The sequence below is a fragment of the Rhamphochromis sp. 'chilingali' genome (genome assembly GCF_963969265.1).
Source record: "Rhamphochromis sp. 'chilingali' genome assembly, chromosome: 2".
Classification (NCBI taxonomy): domain Eukaryota; kingdom Metazoa; phylum Chordata; class Actinopteri; order Cichliformes; family Cichlidae; genus Rhamphochromis; species Rhamphochromis sp. 'chilingali'.
The window spans coordinates 8,567,459-8,591,164 of record NC_137930.1 but is presented as its reverse complement, the minus strand read 5'-3'; the positions used below and the strand labels follow the sequence as shown (position 1 = coordinate 8,591,164).

Below are 23,706 nucleotides of genomic sequence, written 5' to 3'. Positions count from 1 at the left end.
ACCCTCGGTCTTCTCTCACTGAGCTTCATGATGGAGTCACCTGAAATGGTTTTCACTTCACAGGTGTGCCTGTCAGGTTTAATTTGTGGAATTTCTTGTCTTCTTAGTGGGGCTGGGACCATCAGTTGTGCTGGGCAGAAATCAGGTTGGTACACAGCTGACAGACCTATTTGACAACTGTTAAAATTTATATTATGGCAAGAACCAATCAGCTAAGTAAAGGGAAACAAAGGCCATCATCACTTTAAGAACTGAAAGTCAGTGAGATGGAAAATTGCTAACACTTTGAATGTGTCCCCAAGTGCAGTGGTAAAAACCCATCAAGTGCTATGACGAAACTGGCTCACATGACCAAGAGTCACCACTGCTGCTGAGGATAAATTCATCTAAGTCACCAGACCAGAAATCCCAAGTTGAAAGCACCTCAGATTAGTTTTTTAATGTCTGAGTGAAAGTGAAATTGTTTTGCGGCAGGTGCTTCTTATTTTGAAAGTCTTCTCTTACTGTCACTAGGCATTAAGCTTCCTTTGAGTCAAACACAGCGAGTGAGGATATGTTAACCTGGGTCCCTACCTCAGAGTCGGAGTGAAAAGTCACATATTTATCTTAAAAACCCAGAAGTCATGGCTTTGATGAAAATTTGGTGAAGGACATGGAAATGGGGACGACGGTTACATATTATGTACTAGTTATAATATAAGTGATCAAAATGTGTGCTAATACATGCTTGTCCAATTACATCCCAATGTTTGGACACTCATTACATCAAACGGTGCACTGCATCCTGATGTTTTGATCAAGTCCCTCATGGAAAACACAAAGGCCAGTTTTCTTTGTGGATTGACTGACACTTTTGTATTTGTTCAACAATAACATTCGTCTTCACAATTACAAATTGCCAAACAATTATGCACGGACGTCTTCCACTGCTGGAGCTTGATTTGACAAATTCATTTTGCAGTTCCATATTTACAGGAGCTTAGGATGTCTATGTTTTAAGTTTCCAAAAAAAGACAAACAGTCAGTCATGAACTAGTTTATTTAACAGCTGAACTCATTAAAGTCTGGTTTTGCCTCTCTCTCTGCATTTGCAGAAGAAGGGGTGATTTCGTGACCTAACAGCCAGATGTGCTCAGTAAGTAGACTGTTTCATTAATATGTTGTGTTTCTTAGACATTCAAGTTAAAATACTTTATTATCTAAGTGACTGTATCAGTCAGTAAAACACCCTCCCTCATGGGTCTCTATGGGGGGGGTGGGGGTGGTGGGGTTAACCCAAGGTAGTAAGTAACTCAACAGGCATTCACTCATCCACACGTCTCCCCATCATCCACACACATGTTTTCTGGATTATCAAAAGACAAAATAGATGAAAGTGGTTTATTTTTGATATTCTTTTATTTTTTGTGGATCAATTTCTTTTTTCTTTTAGAAATTCTCCCCCCAGGAAACAACATCACATTGTAGGTTATCAAAGTGACATTTGGATATGATCATAATTACATACAATTCAAAATTAAAAAACAAAACAAAAATAAAAAACATACTGAGCAGTCTTTGCCGCAGTCCTGGCACACACCTCTAAGCTGCAATCCACTGTTTTGGAATGTCAAAAAACTCTAAATGACAAAAAAAAAAAAAGCTATTGAGCTTGCAACTTTTTGGCCTGCTTTTCATCCAGAACAAAGGGAGTATGAATTGTCCTCCCTTTCAGCAGCTGCTCCAGACCCTGACAGAGGAGATGAGGCAGGAGTTAAGTCATGAGCAAAACTAAAAAATTATTTAGTGAGTACTTTTTGTCCGCAGTGTATCTATAATACAAGAACGAATCGCTGTCTCTAAGTGCTCTGCAGGGTTCCACAATTTAACACACTGTTCTCACCTCTCCAAAGTACGAGACAAGCGGTGAAATCTCACATTGAGCCGGAGGACTGTCATCAGCTGACACGCTGCAGGATGAATAATGCACAACTTGAGATTTAAATAATAGGTTTCAATTTTTTTTCTATCAGCCTGAAAACAACACTAACATACATTTTAAAAAGAGCTACATGCCACAAAGTATATATTATAATTCCAATAGTAGTAACAACAAATCAGCTCCTCAGGGTGTGGAGTACATAGGAGCATCTCTGACCTGGGAAGAGGAAGGGGATTCCCATATTTATCCAACAGTGTGGCTCCAGCAGATGTGACCCAACGGCAGTGTTGAGCCAGCAGAGAGTTCCTGGCTGTGGTCGGGTTGTCTGTGGCTGAGCCATCTGCATTTTTCAGGGGGGAAAACTCATCCTCCCTGACAACCTCAAACGCAACAAAGTTCCTTCCAAATACAAGGGAGTAAATTTCTAATTAATTGCAAATCACCTATACAGTAAAAACAACATGTGTAAACACATACAAACTGAAAGATAATGTAGAGCAATTAATACCTTGAGAATTTGAAGACGTCAAAAACAAACTTCTCCATCTTTATGCCATTGGATTTGGATGGTTTGACTTGAATGCCGTGTGCGTCAACAAAGGGCACTTTCTTTAAGGCAACATGTTGCTTCAGCTGGTCTTTATATTTCCTAAAAGATGAAATATGTTAGCAGCACCAAACAAAATGGAATACCATAAAAATGGAAGGTTTTATACTCAAGGAGCAATGAAGTTCAATAGCTGTATAATTAAAATCTGGTTAATTTGGCAGTGAAAAACATGTTAAGACTTCTTCTGTGCCAAGTTGTCAGTTATCAGTAAACAAAGCACTGACTCATCCCTTCAGTTAAATAGCCTTTTATGCTCAAATGAATCATTGACCAGTGCTAACGCCGGTCTTAACAAACAAAGAAAAGAAAAAAAAAAGAGAGAGATCAGGTTCAAGGACTGGACTGAAAGTGAGTGACAAAGCAGCCAACGTCCACTGAAAAACTTAGAAAGCGTGGAGAACTACTGCTCATGACCAATTTAAAATATTACAACAAAGGCGAGCTCCTTTGAAGCAAAATATAAAGAAACTCAAGTAGTGTTTTAAGACTTTTGCATAGAACTGCACCACACACCTCAGCGTTGCTGCAGATCCCTAGAAAGAAAGAACTCCCCAACAATGATTATGAAGTGAGAATCACTGAACTATAGCAACTACTACCTTCTAGAGCAGGGGTGCCCAATCCCGGTCCTCAAGAGCTACCGTCCTGCAGCTTTTAGATGCATCCTTGTTCCCACACACCTGAATCAAATGAATGGCTTGTTATCAGGCCTTTGCCAAACATGATGGCATGCTGAAGAGATCAAACCATTTGATTCAGCTGTGTTGGAGTAGGGATGCATCTAAAAGCTGCAGGATAGTAGCTCTCGAGGACCGGGATTGGGCACCCCTGTTCTAGAGGTTTACGTGCTCACTAAAAACTAATTGAAGCTAAGATACCCCAACAGGCTGGGACAGTACACATTTATGCACTAATATATTGTTTTGGTCTATTTGTGGACTCTTTAACAAAGAGCATACACTGAAACAGCCAGATCTTTACTGTAAGTGTAACTTGCAGAATAAAAAGAGCTCAAATTTGTTCTTTCTTAATTTTATTTGGTCATTTGTGTACTACTAAAAGCTGCCATTCAATTGTTTATAATGTTGTGCTGCCCCTTACTCTGCCACATCCTGCAGGAAGCTCCTGGTAAAGAAGTGATTGCAGATGTTTCCAGCACTGTAAACCAACTCTCCTCCAGGTCCTCGCAGTTCAGCCGTCTGTGGCTGGACCTCACTGTACTCGACCACCTGTGTTAAAGAAGAAACGCTTTTATGAGTTTTATGTTGCATTAAAGTATATGTTCATATTTTACTCTTAATAAGACAAGAACAAAATGTACTACTCACTCTGTCTCTAGAAACAGGAAGTGCACCCAGTGACATTTATACGAACTTAGACACACACACACACACACACACACACATGCAAAATTAGAGGAAACTGCTTGATATAAAAATAAACGACTACTGCAGCTCGATGTGATTGCTCTCTGAGCCCTCACCCGTGCAGCACGTTAACAGTCTCCAAGTGTCTCAGTGTTTTTTATTCACCTGACTGTTTGTTAACTGTATATCTCTGACAACCTGGGATACCCCTCGTACTCTGCAAACCACGCCGAGCGGCTCTGTAGGGTACGCCTTCTCCACCACCTACAGCAAGACAGAGGTGGACGAACAAGGAAGAATTAGGAGAAACCATTAGCATACTCGTGTACAGCCAATCACTTGGCTATATGCAGTCTGCTCTAATGACTACACAGATACTCGTACTGGACACAGTTCTGTACGATTTATTGTAGCTGAAGTAACTTTGTTTAACGTGAGAGTCCAAAGAAAATATTCATAAGAAACAAAAACGAAATTCACTTTCCACAAAATATAATCCTTCTATTGATTATTGTTACGGCCCTAGCAGGGCCTCTCTCTCTCCTGAGGATGCCTGTGTGGGAGTGTCCCACTACCTCCTGCCCGAGGTGCCACCTTTCCCTCCTGTACAGCTGACTCCCATCAGAAATTAAAGGTATTTAAGCCCAGAGCAGGGTGAGCTCTGGGCCAGAGTGCCATTTGTGTGGGTACAGCTAGTGAGCTGAGTGTTTTTGCGGTGTTTCCAGCTGGTGAGCTGTGTTTTGTGGTTTTCAGCTAGTGAGCTGCGTTTTCCTTTTGACATTTTGCATTACTGACCAACGCCTGAGTTTTGTTTGTGTTACTTTTATGGTGATAGCGGCTTGTCCGTCTCTTTTAGTTGAATTACTTCAATAAAACTGTTTTAATTAACTGTTTCGCCTCCTTGACTCCTTTTTCTGACCCGGTCACTTTTGTTACTTCCCCCTCCCCGCCTAGACCCCCCCCCCAGGGGAACATAACAATTATATTCAATTACAATGTAAAAGACATCTTAATGTATTCTTTCATGTATACTGTGTGATGCTGTATTACTCCACCTTGGCCCCACAGTCAGCGCCCTTGCTCACACAGAAGCCAATAAACACAGGATCGGCCATCTTGACCAGAATGTTGTCCACGCAGTACACATGCAGGTACTTTACTCCCCTTTTCTTCATGTCCTCCAGCACCTTATTGTCCACCAGTGCCTGGTACAGACCTCCATTACCATCTGAAACCAAAGTTTAGATAACTCCACTCATATCTGTTTCTGACTCTTCTGTGTAACTTCATATGCACCCACCTGGTGCCATGGCTATCTTCCCTTTATCCTTCAAGATGACTTTTCCATCAAATGTCACAGCTGGAATCATTCTTTGCTCAAACATAACGATGTTTGTTGGTTCCAGTCCAAAATAGTTGTTCTCCTTAAAAAAAGTCTCAGTTGGAGCCAGAGTGAATTCACTGGTCATTATGTACCTGAAGAGCACAGAGGGTAGAGATTATACACCGTTACACACAGTCTGCAGCAGTGGAGGACTATTGTGGAACTCCTGTTTCGGGGGTTAAACTGAATGCAACATTAGCAAAATCTATTTAGAAAAATGTTTTGAAAAATTAAAACTATTATCCATGTAAAAGCTAAAAGGAAGTGATGCCGAGTGGTATAGAGCCATTCTACTTAGTTGAGCACTGAAAATACTTTCTACTACAATCACGCACACTCTGATATGGTGCTTTTATTAATGCCTAAATGCTTTCTAACATTCACAAACATTCTCACACTCCGATAGATGCAGGGACAACCTGAGAATCAGTGTCTTGGCCAAGGACACTTTGGCAAGCAGACCTTTTGATTAGTAGATGACATTCTCAACCACATGAACCACAGCCACGTTTTCAAACCAATGTTAACTTAAAGAATTACCCGATTTTTTTTTTTTTTTACCTGATTTTTGTTTCTAAGAAAATTTCAGCCACATATGAGGATATTCGTTTAAACTTTCGATAGAACAGTAGCAGTAAGTGGATATCAGGCCCTTGTAGAGCAAGATTTAGTATTTTGGTCTAAATAACCCAAAATGTGATGTCCACATATGTGGACGCCAGGTCCTAGGAGGTTAATGTTGACTTTATTGAAAAAGTTAACATTACAAAAACTTATAGAAAGAGAAAATGCATCAGGATTTTTACTTTGACTTTGAGTATATACTCTTACACTTTATCAGATTAGCAGAGCAAGAGGAACCTACCATGGAACAGTGCATTTAGAGCCATGTTTGCTGTCTGCAAGCTCTTGGATTTTGCGAATGCGTTCTGCCTGGATCTGATACAAAGTTTTGCCACTCGGCAGCCCAACATTGTACATTCCTTTAGGGTACTGAACACCAAGACGGGTCCCCTGACCACCAGCCAAGAGCAGGACTCCAACACAGTTCTCCGAGATTTCCAGCAGCCCTGTTATTGGGAAGAAAAAGAAAAAGCTAAAATGAGCAGAAGCACACACAAGGGAATTGTTTACTTCTATAACTTAAACTTTCTATAAAAACGTATTTTAATTTATAATTATATAACTATAACGAACTTATTACTCTATTCATAATTTTATAGAAGCGTTCTTCAGAGATAAATTTTGTGGAGCTTAGAAATTACTCAGTTTTACTTGCTGTCATAACCCAGCAGTGCTTACTCATGACAATCACAGAGGACAGCAGTGAAGCAATGACAGCCCAGTGTCAGATCATTTCATGTCGTAGCTTTTAAAGTACTGCCAGGGCAAATGGCTCTGACTTGATTTGGATTATTTTTTTAAAGCAAAAATCAGAATAAATTTATATGTAAATTATATGTTTTTACATTATATGTATATTAAACATTTCTCTATAGAGTCCATTTAAGAGAGGATTTAAAAATCTCTCTAAATACGCAACCTCTCTTTTAAGGCCTAAAGTTATGTGTGCATCTGTCTGCATCTACAGGCAGCTGTAGCAGACTGCCATCTACTTGGCCACAGTGAAAAGGACTTAACTGTGTTTGTGCTCAAATACTGGAAGATTAAGGAATTAACAAATAATATGTCCTGTGATGTGTTAGCGCCACTGAAGGAGTTTGTGCTTCCTAACCAAGGTTGCTATTGTTAGCCCTTACCATTTCACCATCTCATCAAAATATAGTCAACAAAATGATTTAAATCTAAGCCTGAAAAAAAAAAAAAAAACTCACAGTAGCTCCCTATTCTGTAAAACCTCCCTTTCACTCTTGCTGCTCTCTTTCTGTCACAAATCGCCCCTGACACTCGTCTCCACACTGCCTGCACTTTTTTCTTTACCTCTCTTGTGCAACCAAAGTCTGTAGTTTCATTTGAACTGATCTGTCACTGCTCATGCACAGCTCACCACTGTCTTCATTGGATGCCCTGCACCACTCTCACGTGTCTGCCACTCTCGACTTCCTCATGCAGTATCACAGTTCCTCTCTTGGCACCCTGTCCTATGCTTTCTCTTGATCCACAAAGACACAGCGAAGCTCCTTCCAACCTTCTGTGCACTTCTCCATCAGCACCCTCAAAGCAAACATCACATTTGTTCTGTTCAACGATTGTCACCTCTCTTCTTAGCCTAGCTACTAAAACTCTTTCCTATATCTTCATTTGATGGCTCATTAGCTTTATTATAGATGCAGACATCAATTTGAATTTAAGATGATGTTGCTCATCAGATTAACTCACTGAATTTCAGGATTATAATGTAGACGAGTTGGAAATCCGCCATGTCCTCTCATGTAATATGTGCTTATATTTGGATTAACTGAGTTGTGGAAAGACAGTTAACCTCAGAGCAGCAGCAGCAAGTCTAAACTGATCATTGCCTATAGCCTACTCGGAAAATCTCCTGGAACTCACAAGAGAAATTGTTACAACTTGTCATTCTTTTCACCACAGCTGATTTTAGCATTCTCACACCTTGTGAAATCCAATTTTAACTCCTAATCTAGTCCAGATAATCGGATAAGCCTTCTGTGCGCATGCTCAGGTTTCCATCTATAGTTGGTGGTCCAATCACAAAATGCAAAAAAAGTATAATCCATTAACCTTTCCATCATAAGAAAATGATATAACTTTACCATGCCCCCTCTCCTCTGCTAAGGCTGGTTATCACTCCTAACGCCAGGTAGCTGGTGGCTAAAGTGTTTCCAAAGTAATTTAAAACAATTATTTTTCAACCAATTTAATATGAAAACACTACAATTAACTTTAAAGTGTTCGCCATTTTGAACTGTTCTGTGTACATATTTGCACACGTTCATATATGATGATGATTACTAGAGTATTTACCACTCAGTATCTGTACTTATGTAACGACTATCTGCACGTTTGCCCCCCTCCGTGTCTGAACGCGTTACTCGTGCACCAAATGTGTATTTTACCTCGTCTTTCCCACTCTTCTAGAGAGTCTCTCCCACTTTTCTTCACGCTACCGATGAACTCAGGGGGGATCGGCTCTATGTGCTGATCCAAACTGTCAGGCGGGGAGGCTGCAGCCTTCGCGGCCCCTTCACAGTGATCCTTCAGCCCTTTCAGGTCCAGCTGAGCCAGCTCCTCGAGGAAAACATCCCGCTCCTCCTCACACAGCTCCGGCCAAAACTGCAGGACGTGCGCCTGCCCTGCGCTCTCCAAACCCTGCTTTACTTGCTCAAAACAAGGCATTTTGCGTTTTAGTCCGAAGCAATTTTAGATCAATACATGTCCAACTTTCTCCTCCGATCAGGCAGCAGAAACACGCTGCTCCGGAGGACGTGGCTGAATGTCAGGAAAAACTCGTGACTGCAGCTCTCAGGAATCCTGTCATACAGGATACACTGTAGAAGGCAAGTCAAAAGCGTCTTTATGCACTTCCATGTTTACAGAAGTCAAAACGTGTTTACTGCTTCCTGTCAGTCAGACCACGCCACGAGACCAAAGGCCACGACAGCAAATTTACGACAAAGCTGTTAAGTCAGCGTCTGATCACCTGACTGCACACTGTGGTTAAAGCCGCATCCACTAAAAAAAACAACAGAAAAACCCGATCAGACTAAAGTTGTTTTGTAGTGTAACTGGGCATTACGGTAAAGGGAGGAACTAATTTGGTTCAGTTCATAGATAGTTAAACATAACATCCAAAGGTTTGGACACACTTTCTCATTTAACGGTTTTTCTTAATTTATTTATTTTTTACTACTTTCTACATTGTAGATACAAACTAAAGACATCAAATATATGAAGCAAGATATATGGAATTATGCATAAAAGAAACAACTGATAAATAAATACGTTTTATATTTAAATTCCTCAAAGTAGCCGCCCTTTGTTTTGTTGCCAGCGCTGCAAACCCTCGGTCTTCTCTCACTGAGCTTCATGATGGAGTCACCTGAAATGGTTTTCACTTCACAGGTGTGCCTGTCAGGTTTAATTTGTGGAATTTCTTGTCTTCTTAGTGGGGCTGGGACCATCAGTTGTGCTGGGCAGAAATCAGGTTGGTACACAGCTGACAGACCTATTTGACAACTGTTAAAATTTATATTATGGCAAGAACCAATCAGCTAAGTAAAGGGAAACAAAGGCCATCATCACTTTAAGAACTGAAAGTCAGTGAGATGGAAAATTGCTAACACTTTGAATGTGTCCCCAAGTGCAGTGGTAAAAACCCATCAAGTGCTATGACGAAACTGGCTCACATGACCAAGAGTCACCACTGCTGCTGAGGATAAATTCATCTAAGTCACCAGACCAGAAATCCCAAGTTGAAAGCACCTCAGATTAGTTTTTTAATGTCTGAGTGAAAGTGAAATTGTTTTGCGGCAGGTGCTTCTTATTTTGAAAGTCTTCTCTTACTGTCACTAGGCATTAAGCTTCCTTTGAGTCAAACACAGCGAGTGAGGATATGTTAACCTGGGTCCCTACCTCAGAGTCGGAGTGAAAAGTCACATATTTATCTTAAAAACCCAGAAGTCATGGCTTTGATGAAAATTTGGTGAAGGACATGGTTACATATTATGTACTAGTTATAATATAAGTGATCAAAATGTGTGCTAATACATGCTTGTCCAATTACATCCCAATGTTTGGACACTCATTACATCAAACGGTGCACTGCATCCTGATGTTTTGATCAAGTCCCTCATGGAAAACACAAAGGCCAGTTTTCTTTGTGGATTGACTGACACTTTTGTATTTGTTCAACAATAACATTCGTCTTCACAATTACAAATTGCCAAACAATTATGCACGGACGTCTTCCACTGCTGGAGCTTGATGTGACAAATTCATTTTGCAGTTTCATATTTACAGGAGCTTAGGATGTCTATGTTTTAAGTTTCCAAACAAAAGACAAACAGTCAGTCATGAACTAGTTTATTTAACAGCTGAACTCATTAAAGTCTGGTTTTGCCTCTCTCTCTGCATTTGCAGAAGAAGGGGTGATTTCGTGACCTAACAGCCAGATGTGCTCAGTAAGTAGACTGTTTCATTAATATGTTGTGTTTCTTAGACATTCAAGTTAAAATACTTTATTATCTAAGTGACTGTATCAGTCAGTAAAACACCCTCCCTCATGGGTCTCTATGGGGGGTGGGGTTAACCCAAGGTAGTAAGTAACTCAACAGGCATTCACTCATCCACACGTCTCCCCATCATCCACACACATGTATTCTGGATTATCAAAAGACAAAATAGATGAAAGTGGTTTATTTTTGATATTCTTTTATTTTTTGTGGATCAATTTCTTTTTTCTTTTAGAAATTCTCCCCCCAGGAAACAACATCACATTGTAGGTTATCAAAGTGACATTTGGATATGATCATAATTACATACAATTCAAAATTAAAAAACAAAACAAAAATAAAAAACATACTGAGCAGTCTTTGCCGCAGTCCTGGCACACACCTCTAAGCTGCAATCCACTGTTTTGGAATGTCAAAAAACTCTAAATGACAAAAAAAAAAAGCTATTGAGCTTGCAACTTTTTGGCCTGCTTTTCATCCAGAACAAAGGGAGTATGAATTGTCCTCCCTTTCAGCAGCTGCTCCAGACCCTGACAGAGGAGATGAGGCAGGAGTTAAGTCATGAGCAAAACTAAAAAATTATTTAGTGAGTACTTTTTGTCCACAGTGTATCTATAATACAAGAACGAATCGCTGTCTCTAAGTGCTCTGCAGGGTTCCACAATTTAACACACTGTTCTCACCTCTCCAAAGTACGAGACAAGCGGTGAAATCTCACATTGAGCCGGAGGACTGTCATCAGCTGACACGCTGCAGGATGAATAATGCACAACTTGAGATTTAAATAATAGGTTTCAATTTTTTTTTTCTATCAGCCTGAAAACAACACTAACATACATTTTAAAAAGAGCTACATGCCACAAAGTATATATTATAATTCCAATAGTAGTAACAACAAATCAGCTCCTCAGGGTGTGGAGTACATAGGAGCATCTCTGACCTGGGAAGAGGAAGGGGATTCCCATATTTATCCAACAGTGTGGCTCCAGCAGATGTGACCCAACGGCAGTGTTGAGCCAGCAGAGAGTTCCTGGCTGTGGTCGGGTTGTCTGTGGCTGAGCCATCTGCATTTTTCAGGGGGGAAAACTCATCCTCCCTGACAACCTCAAACGCAACGAAGTTCCTTCCAAATACAAGGGAGTAAATTTCTAATTAATTGCAAATCACCTATACAGTAAAAACAACATGTGTAAACACATACAAACTGAAAGATAATGTAGAGCAATTAATACCTTGAGAATTTGAAGACGTCAAAAACAAACTTCTCCATCTTTATGCCATTGGATTTGGATGGTTTGACTTGAACGCCTTGTGCGTCAACAAAGGGCACTTTCTTTAAGGCAACATGTTGCTTCAGCTGGTCTTTATATTTCCTAAAAGATGAAATATGTTAGCAGCACCAAACAAAATGGAATACCATAAAAATGGAAGGTTTTATACTCAAGGAGCAATGAAGTTCAATAGCTGTATAATTAAAATCTGGTTAATTTGGCAGTGAAAAACATGTTAAGACTTCTTCTGTGCCAAGTTGTCAGTTATCAGTAAACAAAGCACTGACTCATCCCTTCAGTTAAATAGCCTTTTATGCTCAAATGAATCATTGACCAGTGCTAACGCCGGTCTTAACAAACAAAGAAAAGAAAAAAAAAAAGAGAGAGATCAGGTTCAAGGACTGGACTGAAAGTGAGTGACAAAGCAGCCAATGTCCACTGAAAAACTTAGAAAGCGTGGAGAACTACTGCTCATGACCAATTTAAAATATTACAACAAAGGCGAGCTCCTTTGAAGCAAAATATAAAGAAACTCAAGTAGTGTTTTAAGACTTTTGCATAGAACTGCACCACACACCTCAGCGTTGCTGCAGATCCCTAGAAAGAAAGAACTCCCCAACAATGATTATGAAGTGAGAATCACTGAACTATAGCAACTACTACCTTCTAGAGCAGGGGTGCCCAATCCCGGTCCTCGAGAGCTACCGTCCTGCAGCTTTTAGATGCATCCTTGTTCCCACACACCTGAATCAAATGAATGGCTTGTTATCAGGCCTTTGCCAAACATGATGGCATGCTGAAGAGATCAAACCATTTGATTCAGCTGTGTTGGAGTAGGGATGCATCTAAAAGCTGCAGGATAGTAGCTCTCGAGGACCGGGATTGGGCACCCCTGTTCTAGAGGTTTACGTGCTCACTAAAAACTAATTGAAGCTAAGATACCCCAACAGGCTGGGACAGTACACATTTATGCACTAATATATTGTTTTGGTCTATTTGTGGACTCTTTAACAAAGAGCATACACTGAAACAGCCAGATCTTTACTGTAAGTGTAACTTGCAGAATAAAAAGAGCTCAAATTTGTTCTTTCTTAATTTTATTTGGTCATTTGTGTACTACTAAAAGCTGCCATTCAATTGTTTATAATGTTGTGCTGCCCCTTACTCTGCCACATCCTGCAGGAAGCTCCTGGTAAAGAAGTGATTGCAGATGTTTCCAGCACTGTAAACCAACTCTCCTCCAGGTCCTCGCAGTTCAGCCGTCTGTGGCTGGACCTCACTGTACTCGACCACCTGTGTTAAAGAAGAAACGCTTTTATGAGTTTTATGTTGCATTAAAGTATATGTTCATATTTTACTCTTAATAAGACAAGAACAAAATGTACTACTCACTCTGTCTCTAGAAACAGGAAGTGCACCCAGTGACATTTATACGAACTTAGACACACACACACACACACGCAAAATTAGAGGAAACTGCTTGATATAAAAATAAACGACTACTGCAGCTCGATGTGATTGCTCTCTGAGCCCTCACCCGTGCAGCACGTTAACAGTCTCCAAGTGTCTCAGTGTTTTTTATTCACCTGACTGTTTGTTAACTGTATATCTCTGACAACCTGGGATACCCCTCGTACTCTGCAAACCACGCCGAGCGGCTCTGTAGGGTACGCCTTCTCCACCACCTACAGCAAGACAGAGGTGGACGAACAAGGAAGAATTAGGAGAAACCATTAGCATACTCGTGTACAGCCAATCACTTGGCTATATGCAGTCTGCTCTAATGACTACACAGATACTCGTACTGGACACAGTTCTGTACGATTTATTGTAGCTGAAGTAACTTTGTTTAACGTGAGAGTCCAAAGAAAATATTCATAAGAAACAAAAACGAAATTCACTTTCCACAAAATATAATCCTTCTATTGATTATTGTTACGGCCCTAGCAGGGCCTCTCTCTCTCCTGAGGATGCCTGTGTGGGAGTGTCCCACTACCTCCTGCCCGAGGTGCCACCTTTCCCTCCTGTACAGCTGACTCCCATCAGCAATTAAAGGTATTTAAGCCCAGAGCAGGGTGAGCTCTGGGCCAGAGTGCCATTTGTGTGGGTACAGCTAGTGAGCTGAGTGTTTTTGCGGTGTTTCCAGCTGGTGAGCTGTGTTTTGTGGTTTTCAGCTAGTGAGCTGCGTTTTCCTTTTGACATTTTGCATTACTGACCAACGCCTGAGTTTTGTTTGTGTTACTTTTATGGTGATAGCGGCTTGTCCGTCTCTTTTAGTTGAATTACTTCAATAAAACTGTTTTAATTAACTGTTTCGCCTCCTTGACTCCTTTTTCTGACCCGGTCACTTTTGTTACTTCCCCCTCCCCGCCTAGACCCCCCCCCAGGGGAACATAACAATTATATTCAATTACAATGTAAAAGACATCTTAATGTATTCTTTCATGTATACTGTGTGATGCTGTATTACTCCACCTTGGCCCCACAGTCAGCGCCCTTGCTCACACAGAAGCCAATAAACACAGGATCGGCCATCTTGACCAGAATGTTGTCCACGCAGTACACATGCAGGTACTTTACTCCCCTTTTCTTCATGTCCTCCAGCACCTTATTGTCCACCAGTGCCTGGTACAGACCTCCATTACCATCTGAAACCAAAGTTTAGATAACTCCACTCATATTTGTTTCTGACTCTTCTGTGTAACTTCATATGCACCCACCTGGTGCCATGGCTATCTTCCCTTTATCCTTCAAGATGACTTTTCCATCAAATGTCACAGCTGGAATCATTCTTTGCTCAAACATAACGATGTTTGTTGGTTCCAGTCCAAAATAGTTGTTCTCCTTAAAAAAAGTCTCAGTTGGAGCCAGAGTGAATTCACTGGTCATTATGTACCTGAAGAGCACAGAGGGTAGAGATTATACACCGTTACACACAGTCTGCAGCAGTGGAGGACTATTGTGGAACTCCTGTTTCGGGGGTTAAACTGAATGCAGCATTAGCAAAATCTATTTAGAAAAATGTTTTGAAAAATTAAAACTATTATCCATGTAAAAGCTAAAAGGAAGTGATGCCGAGTGGTATAGAGCCATTCTACTTAGTTGAGCACTGAAAATACTTTCTACTACAATCACGCACACTCTGATATGGTGCTTTTATTAATGCCTAAATGCTTTCTAACATTCACACACTCCGATGGATGCAGGGACAACCTGAGAATCAGTGTCTTGGCCAAGGACACTTTGGCAAGCAGACCTTTTGATTAGTAGATGACATTCTCAACCACATGAACCACAGCCACGTTTTCAAACCAATGTTAACTTAAAGAATTACCCGATTTTTTTTTTTTTACCTGATTTTTGTTTCTAAGAAAATTTCAGCCACATATGAGGATATTCGTTTAAACTTTCGATAGAACAGTAGCAGTAAGTGGATATCAGGCCCTTGTAGAGCAAGATTTAGTATTTTGGTCTAAATAACCCAAAATGTGATGTCCACATATGTGGACGCCAGGTCCTAGGAGGTTAATGTTGACTTTATTGAAAAAGTTAACATTACAAAAACTTATAGAAAGAGAAAATGCATCAGGGTTTTTACTTTGACTTTGAGTATATACTCTTACACTTTATCAGATTAGCAGAGCAAGAGGAACCTACCATGGAACAGTGCATTTAGAGCCATGTTTGCTGTCTGCAAGCTCTTGGATTTTGCGAATGCGTTCTGCCTGGATCTGATACAAAGTTTTGCCACTCGGCAGCCCAACATTGTACATTCCTTTAGGGTACGGAACACCAAGACGGGTCCCCTGACCACCAGCCAAGAGCAGGACTCCAACACAGTTCTCCGAGATTTCCAGCAGCCCTGTTATTGGGAAGAAAAAGAAAAAGCTAAAATGAGCAGAAGCACACACAAGGGAATTGTTTACTTCTATAACTTAAACTTTCTATAAAAACGTATTTTAATTTATAATTATATAACTATAACGAACTTATTACTCTATTCATAATTTTATAGAAGCGTTCTTCAGAGATAAATTTTGTGGAGCTTAGAAATTACTCAGTTTTATTTGCTGTCATAACCCAGCAGTGCTTACTCATGACAATCACAGAGGACAGCAATAAAGCAATGACAGCCCAGTGTCAGATCATTTCATGTCATAGCTTTTAAAGTACTGCCAGGGCAAATGGCTCTGACTTGATTTGGATTATTTTTTTTAAAGTAAAAATCAGAATAAATTTATATGTAAATTATATGTTTTTACATTATATGTATATTAAACATTTCTCTATAGAGTCCATTTAAGAGAGGATTTAAAAATCTCTCTAAATACGCAACCTCTCTTTTAAGGCCTAAAGTTATGTGTGCATCTGTCTGCATCTACAGGCAGCTGTAGCAGACTGCCATCTACTTGGCCACAGTGAAAAGGACTTAACTGTGTTTGTGCTCAAATACTGGAAGATTAAGGAATTAACAAATAATATGTCCTGTGATGTGTTAGCGCCACTGAAGGAGTTTGTGCTTCCTAACCAAGGTTGCTATTGTTAGCCCTTACCATTTCATCATCTCATCAAAATATAGTCAACAAAATGATTTAAATCTAAGCCTGAAAAAAAAAACAAAAAAACAACAACACAGTAGCTCACTATTCTGTAAAACCTCCCTTTCACTCTTGCTGCTCTCTTTCTGTCACAAATCGCCCCTGACACTCGTCTCCACACTGCCTGCACTTTTTTCTTTACCTCTCTTGTGCAACCAAAGTCTGTAGCTTCATTTTAACTGATCTGTCACTGCTCATGCACAGCTCACCACTGTCTCACTGTCTTCATTGGATGCCCTGCACCACTCTCACGTGTCTGCCACTCTCGACTTCCTCATGCAGTATCACAGTTCCTCTCTTGGCACCCTGTCCTATGCTTTCTCTTGATCCACAAAGACACAGCGAAGCTCCTTCCAACCTTCTGTGCACTTCTCCATCAGCACCCTCAAAGCAAACATCACATTTGTTCTGTTCTCCGATTGTCACTGAATTTCAGGATTATAATGTAGACGAGTTGGAAATCCGCCATGTCCTCTCATGTAATATGTGCTTATATTTGGATTAACTGAGTTGTGGAAAGACAGTTAACCTCAGAGCAGCAGCGGCAAGTCTAAACTGATCATTGCCTATCCGGTTGTTCAGTCTGACGTCACTAGCCGTGTCTGGGTCTAAACTCCGCTGCAGGTCCATATATCAAATGATCACTATGGCATTACTGAGAGTTGAAAAACTGTCTAAAGTCTTTCATCTTTAATAAAATGATCAGCGTTCTGCTCTACCAGGTGTAAGAATTGAGTTTAACATCCAGGCATCCATGAAAACGGAATTTATGACATTTAACGGAGTTAGAAGTTAGCAGGGAGTTAGCTCGCTAGCTTCTATCTAAATACAATATAGCATGTCCTGACTGCGGGGTTTTGGAAACAAATTAAAACGTACAGCTCTGCTATCACTTCCAGCATAAATGAAGACAGAAAACTAAACAGCAGTGACGTTTGTAGGGTTACTGAAGTTTGGCTAGCTGGTATATAATGATGTGCTAGGTGACCGCTAGCGACACAGCTATGTTAGCATAATATAAACAAGCTAACTTTTTTTCCACTCGATAAAAGTTACCATGAGTGTTCTCGGTGGTCAGGAACAAATGTAATCGCATGGCAGGATGCTGTAAAAGGACCAAACTTCAGCCAGGAGAACAACTGAGATAATCCATCCACAATACGAGGTTAGTCATTCATATACTGCTGCATGGGCTGGGCTGTAGTTACATCCTAAGGTTTTAAAGACTGAGCTTAAATAAATGATTAGTGGTAATAAAAGCCGAGGGAGGTCAACAGTGATCACTGACTGTTTTAGGAGCTTTTTGAGATCAAATAGAAGAAAATACATAACATTAAACATGTTAACAACACAAAAGCTATATTAAACGCAGACTACTTTAGACCCGGAAGTAGGATTCGTCGCGTCATCACTGAACAACCGGCCTACTCGGAAATCTCCTGGAACTCACAAGAGAAATTGTTACAACTTGTTATTCTTTTAACCACAACTGATTTTAGCATTCTCACACCTTGTGAAATCCAATTTTAACTCCTAATCTAGTCCAGATAATCGGATAAGCCTTCTGTGCGCATGCTCAGGTTTCCATCTATAGTTGGTGGTCCAATCACAAAATGCAAAAAAAGTATAATCCATTAACCTTTCCATCATAAGAAAATGATATAACTTTACCATGCCCCCTCTCCCCCTTCTCTGCTTGTTGAAGCTACCCACAGGGGGCGCTCTGTAATCAATGAGATATACAGAATAGAAGAAGAAAGTGATCGTGGTAGAAAGAATAATAAACAGCTAGCTGAAGCTAGCAGCAGGAGCAATTCTTGATGTTTTATTCATAGAGGAATAAGAACATTACATGGTACCAGGAGACGGGTTAAGAATAAGAAGCAACGCAACAAGATGGATGCAATAAAACCGCCAAGTCCGTTGAAACTGACTGGAAACGTGGATGCAAGTTGGAGGACTTTCAAACAGCAGTTCAAACTGTATATTGCAGCTGTCGGAGTGGATCGACGGGCAGATGAAAGGAAAATAGCCATGCTGCTCACCATCGCCGGCACAGAAGCAATAGAGGTCTTCAACACTTTTGTGTTTGCTCAGCCCGAGGACAAAGATAACTTTGATGAAGTCATGAAGAAATTTGACGAGCACTGTCTGTCAAAGAAAAATGAAACATACGAGAGATACGTCTTTCGCTCACGCTTACAGCATCAGGGTGAGTCATTTGATACTTTTCTCACAGACCTCAAGATCAAAGCTCAGTCCTGCAATTTTGGTGATCTCAGAGACTCTATGATACGAGATCAAATAGTGTTTGGAACTAATGAGAAGAAGCTCCGACAGAAACTGTTGAGAGAAACAGAATTAACGCTGGAAAGTGCTATAAAGATAAGTCAAGCCAGTGAGCTAGCATGACAACCTGTACTGACGTTTAGAGAGCCTGTTCAAGGAGCAGCGCAACAAGAAAATGAGGCAGTGAACGCAGTGTCGATTAAAAGAAAGCCATGGAGTAAATTCAAAAACAACGACAACAAAAACAAAACGTGTGACAATGAAATGTTCACTTGCAAGAGATGCGGAGAGAAACACAGACCAAAACAATGTCCCGCATATGGAAAAAAATGTGCAAAATGTAAAGGACAAAACCATTATGCAAAAATGTGTCTCTCCAAAAACAAGGGACAAAAAGTACACACTGTGCAGGAAGACACAGATGACAGTGATGATCTAAGTGAAACATTTTTCATTAAGATGGTGTCACATGAAGAAGATGTCAATGCACAGTCTTCAAGACATAACACTGGCCAAAGTGTTAGTTCAGTCACAAATGATAAATGGACTGCTCCACTGTTAGTCAATGGGACAACTGTAACATTTAAAATTGACACAGGGGCCAAAGCTAACTTGATCAATGAGAAGGATTTCAAGGCACTGACTGAGAAGCCTAGAAGATTTACAGAGAAAGTCACGCCGCTGAGGGCCTACAATAACCAGCCAATACAAACAAAAGGAGGATGCAGACTTAAAGTGACAGCAAAAGGCAAACAGCATAACATTTTGTTCACCATCATACCTGATGGACACGAGTCACTTTTAGGAGATAAAACATCTGAGGATTTGGGACTAGTAAAGAGGATCTATCAGATTAATACTGACACCATGAAAGAAGCCAAACAAGGCAAAAGACAGGAACACCAAGGGCATGAAGGAAGTTCAGACATTATCAGTAAATTTCCTTCAGTCTTCAAAGGACATGGAACATTGCCTTACACCTACAAAATCCAGCTCAAGGATGATGCCGTGCCTGTGGTGCATGCCCCAAGGAGAGTGCCTGCTCCATTACGGACAAGTTTGAAAAAAGAGCTTGAAAGAATGACTCAAATGGGTGTCATTGAACGAGTGGAAGAGCCCACAGACTGGGTGAACTCTATCACTTGTGTCAAGAAAAAGAATACAGGTGCCTTAAGAGTCTACCTTGATCCCAAAGATCTAAATGAAAATATTAAAAGAGAGCATTATCAGATCCCTAAGAGAGAGGAAATAATGAGTGAAATGGCAGGAGCTAAGTTTTTTAGCAAACTGGATGCATCACATGGATTTTGGCAGCTGAGGCTAGACCCAGAAAGCAGCAGGTACACTACCTTTAACACGCCATTTGGGCGTTACTGTTTCTTGAAGCTCCCATTTGGAATTAAATCAGCACCAGAGATCTTCCACAGGGCAATGGAGTCCCTGATCGAAGGGCTGGAAGGCACCAGAGTCTACATAGATGACCTCGTAGTCTGGGGAAATACAAGGCAACAACATGATGAAAGGCTGGAGAAACTTTTGTGGAGAGTTAACAAGAATGGACTTAAACTGAATAGAGACAAGTGCCTCTTTGGTGTTTCAGAGATGACCTTCCTGGGAGAGAAGGTTACAAGTGAAGGGGTGGAACCTGATCAGTCAAAGGTACAAGCCATATTGGATATGCCAGCACCCACTGACAAAAAAGGTGTCTTGCGAGCAATGGGGATGATCAACTTTCTGGGTAAGTTCATTCCTAATCTTACCTCCAAGACAGCATGCCTAAGGGAGCTGCTACAGCACAACACAGTGTTCGAGTGGACGGTCCGGCATGAGAAAGAGTGGAAAAAATTGAAGGAAACTGTAACTACAGAGCCGGTCTTGACATTCTTTGATCCATCAAAGCCAACAAAAATTTCAACAGATGCCTCAAAAGATGGCTTGGGAGCAGTTCTGCTCCAAAGGAACAAAGACAAGTGGCAACCTGTAGCATATGCGTCCAGATCAATGACAGAAACTGAACAACGCTATGCTCAAATTGAAAAAGAGACTTTGGGCTTAGTGTTTGGGTGTGGAAAATTTCACAGCTATGTATATGGATTACCAACCTTTACAGCAGAGACTGATCACAAACCTCTCATCTCGATCAGAAAAAAGAACCTCAACGACATGTCACCCAGAATTCAGCGCATGATGATGGTGTTGCAGCGCTATGATTTTGAGCTGATCTACACGCCTGGGAAATATATCGTACTCGCGGATGCTTTATCCCGAGCGCCAGCACCAAGTGGTGACAGGTTAGTCAGCACTACAGCCGAGGAGGCTGAAACACATGTAAACATGGTAACTGCCTCACTCCCAGCATCAGATGTCATGTTGCAGCAAATTGTACAGGAGACGACAAAAGATCCAGTGCTGCAGAAAGTATCCCACCTTATACAGAATGGGTGGTCAAAAGGAGTCTGTCCAGGGTTCTACTCTGTGCGAGCTGATTTATGCATGGCTAATGGGCTGGTGCTGAAACAAAACCAGATTGTCATTCCTCAATCCATGCGGAAGGACATGCTTCAGCGTATCCATGAAGGACATCTTGGAGTGGAGAAATGTAAAAGGAGAGCGAGAGAAGCAGTTTACTGGCCAGGCATCAACAGGGATATTGAGGAGATGATACAGAAATGTGAAACATGTCTCAAACATCACTACAAACAAACAAAAGAGCCAATGCTGGCAGCAGATCTACCCACTGCACCATGGCAAAAGGTAGGCACGGATTTATTTCATCTGGATGGCAAGGACTATGTTTTGGTGATTGACTACTATTCTAATTATCCAGAAGTGGCACAGCTTTCCAGTACATCAGCACAGTCAGTCATCACACACATGAAGGGCTTTTTTGCCAGACATGGAATTCCACAGTGTGTCATCAGTGACAATGGTCCACAATATGACTGTAGAGAATTTAGTGACTTTGCAAAACAATATGGATTTCAACATATCACCTCTAGTCCCTTGTATCCCCAAGCGAATGGACAGGCAGAAAAAGGAGTCCAAATAGTAAAGAGATTGTTCAAAAAAGCAAGAGACAGTAAGACCGACCCTTACCTGGCTCTGCTAAGCTACAGAGCTTCATCACTGGAGTGTGGGGCATCACCTGCTGAGCTACTCATGCATCGCAAGCTCCGCACCACACTTCCACACATTTCCAAGGAAAATGACAATGCACATGACAACAAGCTGACCGACAAAAGAATGAAACTCAAGCACAGACAGAAAGGGAACTATGACAAAACTGCAAGGCGTCTGGAACCGCTTCAGGAAAGAGATGTTGTGAGGATTGCAGGTCCAGATTTCTGGGACAAAAAAGCAACAGTTCTCAGCGAAGTAGGGCCCAGATCGTTTGCTGTTCAGACAGAGAATGGACAAGTGTTAAGAAGAAACCGGAGAAGTCTGTTAAAGACACAGGATGTTAAACATCAGGACACAGAGACTGGAACTGAACAATGAGGTGCTAACCCTGTTGAGCACCACAGTGAGCCTCCTTCACCTTCCCCAATGTCTGAGATACTGAGAAGGTCTACCAGACCTAAGAAACCTACAGAGAGGCTCATAGAACAAGTGTGAACTGTTGTGGTAAAGAATTGTTAAAAAATAATAATAATAAATCACAAGTAAACAACGGATAATAATTCATTTAGAATAGTAATTGTTCACACTTAATTGATACCTGCTGAGTTATGTGTTATTGACTGTTCAAGCTGTCAAAGGTGAAGAGTTCTAATGTGCTTGAGGGCTGTATGGGATTCATTTGGTTCATTCTGGAAGATGTAAGGTATACATTTGGATTTATTTTGTTTGACTTGTGCTACAATTTTTGGTTATAAAAAAAAAAAAAAGAATACTACTGAATGTAGCTTGTTGCACAATTTATAACATGTTGAATGTTAGACAAGAATGTTCAGATGTTACAGAGTAACAGTTCTCTTTGGAATTGTGGTTAGTATAACACCAACCTGTTTGGAAAGGGGATGTAATGATAGTTGCTATTTTTGAAGCTACCCACAGGGGGCGCTCTGTAATCAATGAGATATACAGAATAGAAGAAGAAAGTGATCGTGGTAGAAAGAATAATAAACAGCTAGCTGAAGCTAGCAGCAGGAGCAATTCTTGATGTTTTATTCATAGAGGAATAAGAACATTACATTTACCACTCAGTATCTGTACTTATGTAACGACTGTCTGCACGTTTGCCCCCCCCTCCGTGTCTGAACGCGTTACTCGTGCACCAAATGTGTATTTTACCTCGTCTTTCCCACTCTTCTAGAGAGTCTCTCCCACTTTTCTTCACGCTACCGATGAACTCAGGGGGGATCGGCTCTATGTGCTGATCCAAACTGTCAGGCGGGGAGGCTGCAGCCTTCGCGGCCCCTTCACAGTGATCCTTCAGCCCTTTCAGGTCCAGCTGAGCCAGCTCCTCGAGGAAAACATCCCGCTCCTCCTCACACAGCTCCGGCCAAAACTGCAGGACGTGCGCCTGCCCTGCGCTCTCCAAACCATGCTTTACTTGCTCAAAACAAGGCATTTTGCGTTTTAGTCCGAAGCAATTTTAGATCAATACATGTCCAACTTTCTCCTCCGATCAGGCAGCAGAAACACGCTGCTCCGGAGGACGTGGCTGAATGTCAGGAAAAACTCGTGACTGCAGCTCTCAGGAATCCTGTCATACAGGATACACTGTAGAAGGCAAGTCAAAAGCGTCTTTATGCACTTCCGTGTTTACTGCTTCCTGTCAGTCAGACCACGCCACGAGACCAAAGGCCACGACAGCAAATTCACGACAAAGCTGTTAAGGACGCTGTCATAGCCTGTCAGCAACGTTGATTAGCTGCGTATATACGAATGTGAATCGCATTCTTGGCTGGACTATGGGATAAGGTGACATCGTTCTGATCCCATACAGGAGCAGCCAGTCACTTACTGACTAACACTGCAAAACAGAATTGTTAATGTATTTACTTTAATTTCAATTCAGGTTAGATTTTTTTTTGTGCGCAACACAGATTTTTTTGTGCGCAGAGATCGTGCCAGCAGTGCGCAATTGCGCACGCGCGCAGCTTAGAGG

General features: G+C 41.1%; 2 protein-coding genes across 2 annotated transcripts; both read right to left on the bottom strand.

The window, feature by feature from the left end:
* Positions 1-1,379: 1,379 nt before the first annotated feature.
* Positions 1,380-8,852, bottom strand: LOC308391929 (UDP-N-acetylhexosamine pyrophosphorylase-like protein 1). Its single transcript, XM_080874730.1, has 10 exons — positions 8,321-8,852; positions 6,148-6,352; positions 5,199-5,374; positions 4,954-5,126; positions 4,064-4,162; positions 3,633-3,760; positions 2,430-2,570; positions 2,138-2,320; positions 1,883-1,949; positions 1,380-1,729 (listed from the first exon to the last, which is right to left on the bottom strand). The coding sequence occupies exons 1-10, from the start codon at positions 8,598-8,600 to the stop codon at positions 1,643-1,645; spliced, it is 1,539 nt and encodes a 512-aa protein (XP_080730856.1). The 5' UTR covers positions 8,601-8,852; the 3' UTR covers positions 1,380-1,642.
* Positions 8,853-10,622: 1,770 nt separating this feature from the next.
* LOC308391930 (UDP-N-acetylhexosamine pyrophosphorylase-like protein 1) lies at positions 10,623-23,334 on the bottom strand. The gene is made up of 10 exons (XM_080874731.1): positions 22,887-23,334; positions 15,364-15,568; positions 14,427-14,602; positions 14,182-14,354; positions 13,326-13,391; positions 12,872-12,999; positions 11,668-11,808; positions 11,376-11,558; positions 11,119-11,185; positions 10,623-10,965 (listed from the first exon to the last, which is right to left on the bottom strand). Exons 1-10 carry the CDS (start codon positions 23,164-23,166, stop codon positions 10,879-10,881), a joined length of 1,506 nt encoding a protein of 501 aa, XP_080730857.1. The 5' UTR covers positions 23,167-23,334; the 3' UTR covers positions 10,623-10,878.
* Between the last annotated feature and the right edge of the window lie 372 nt (positions 23,335-23,706).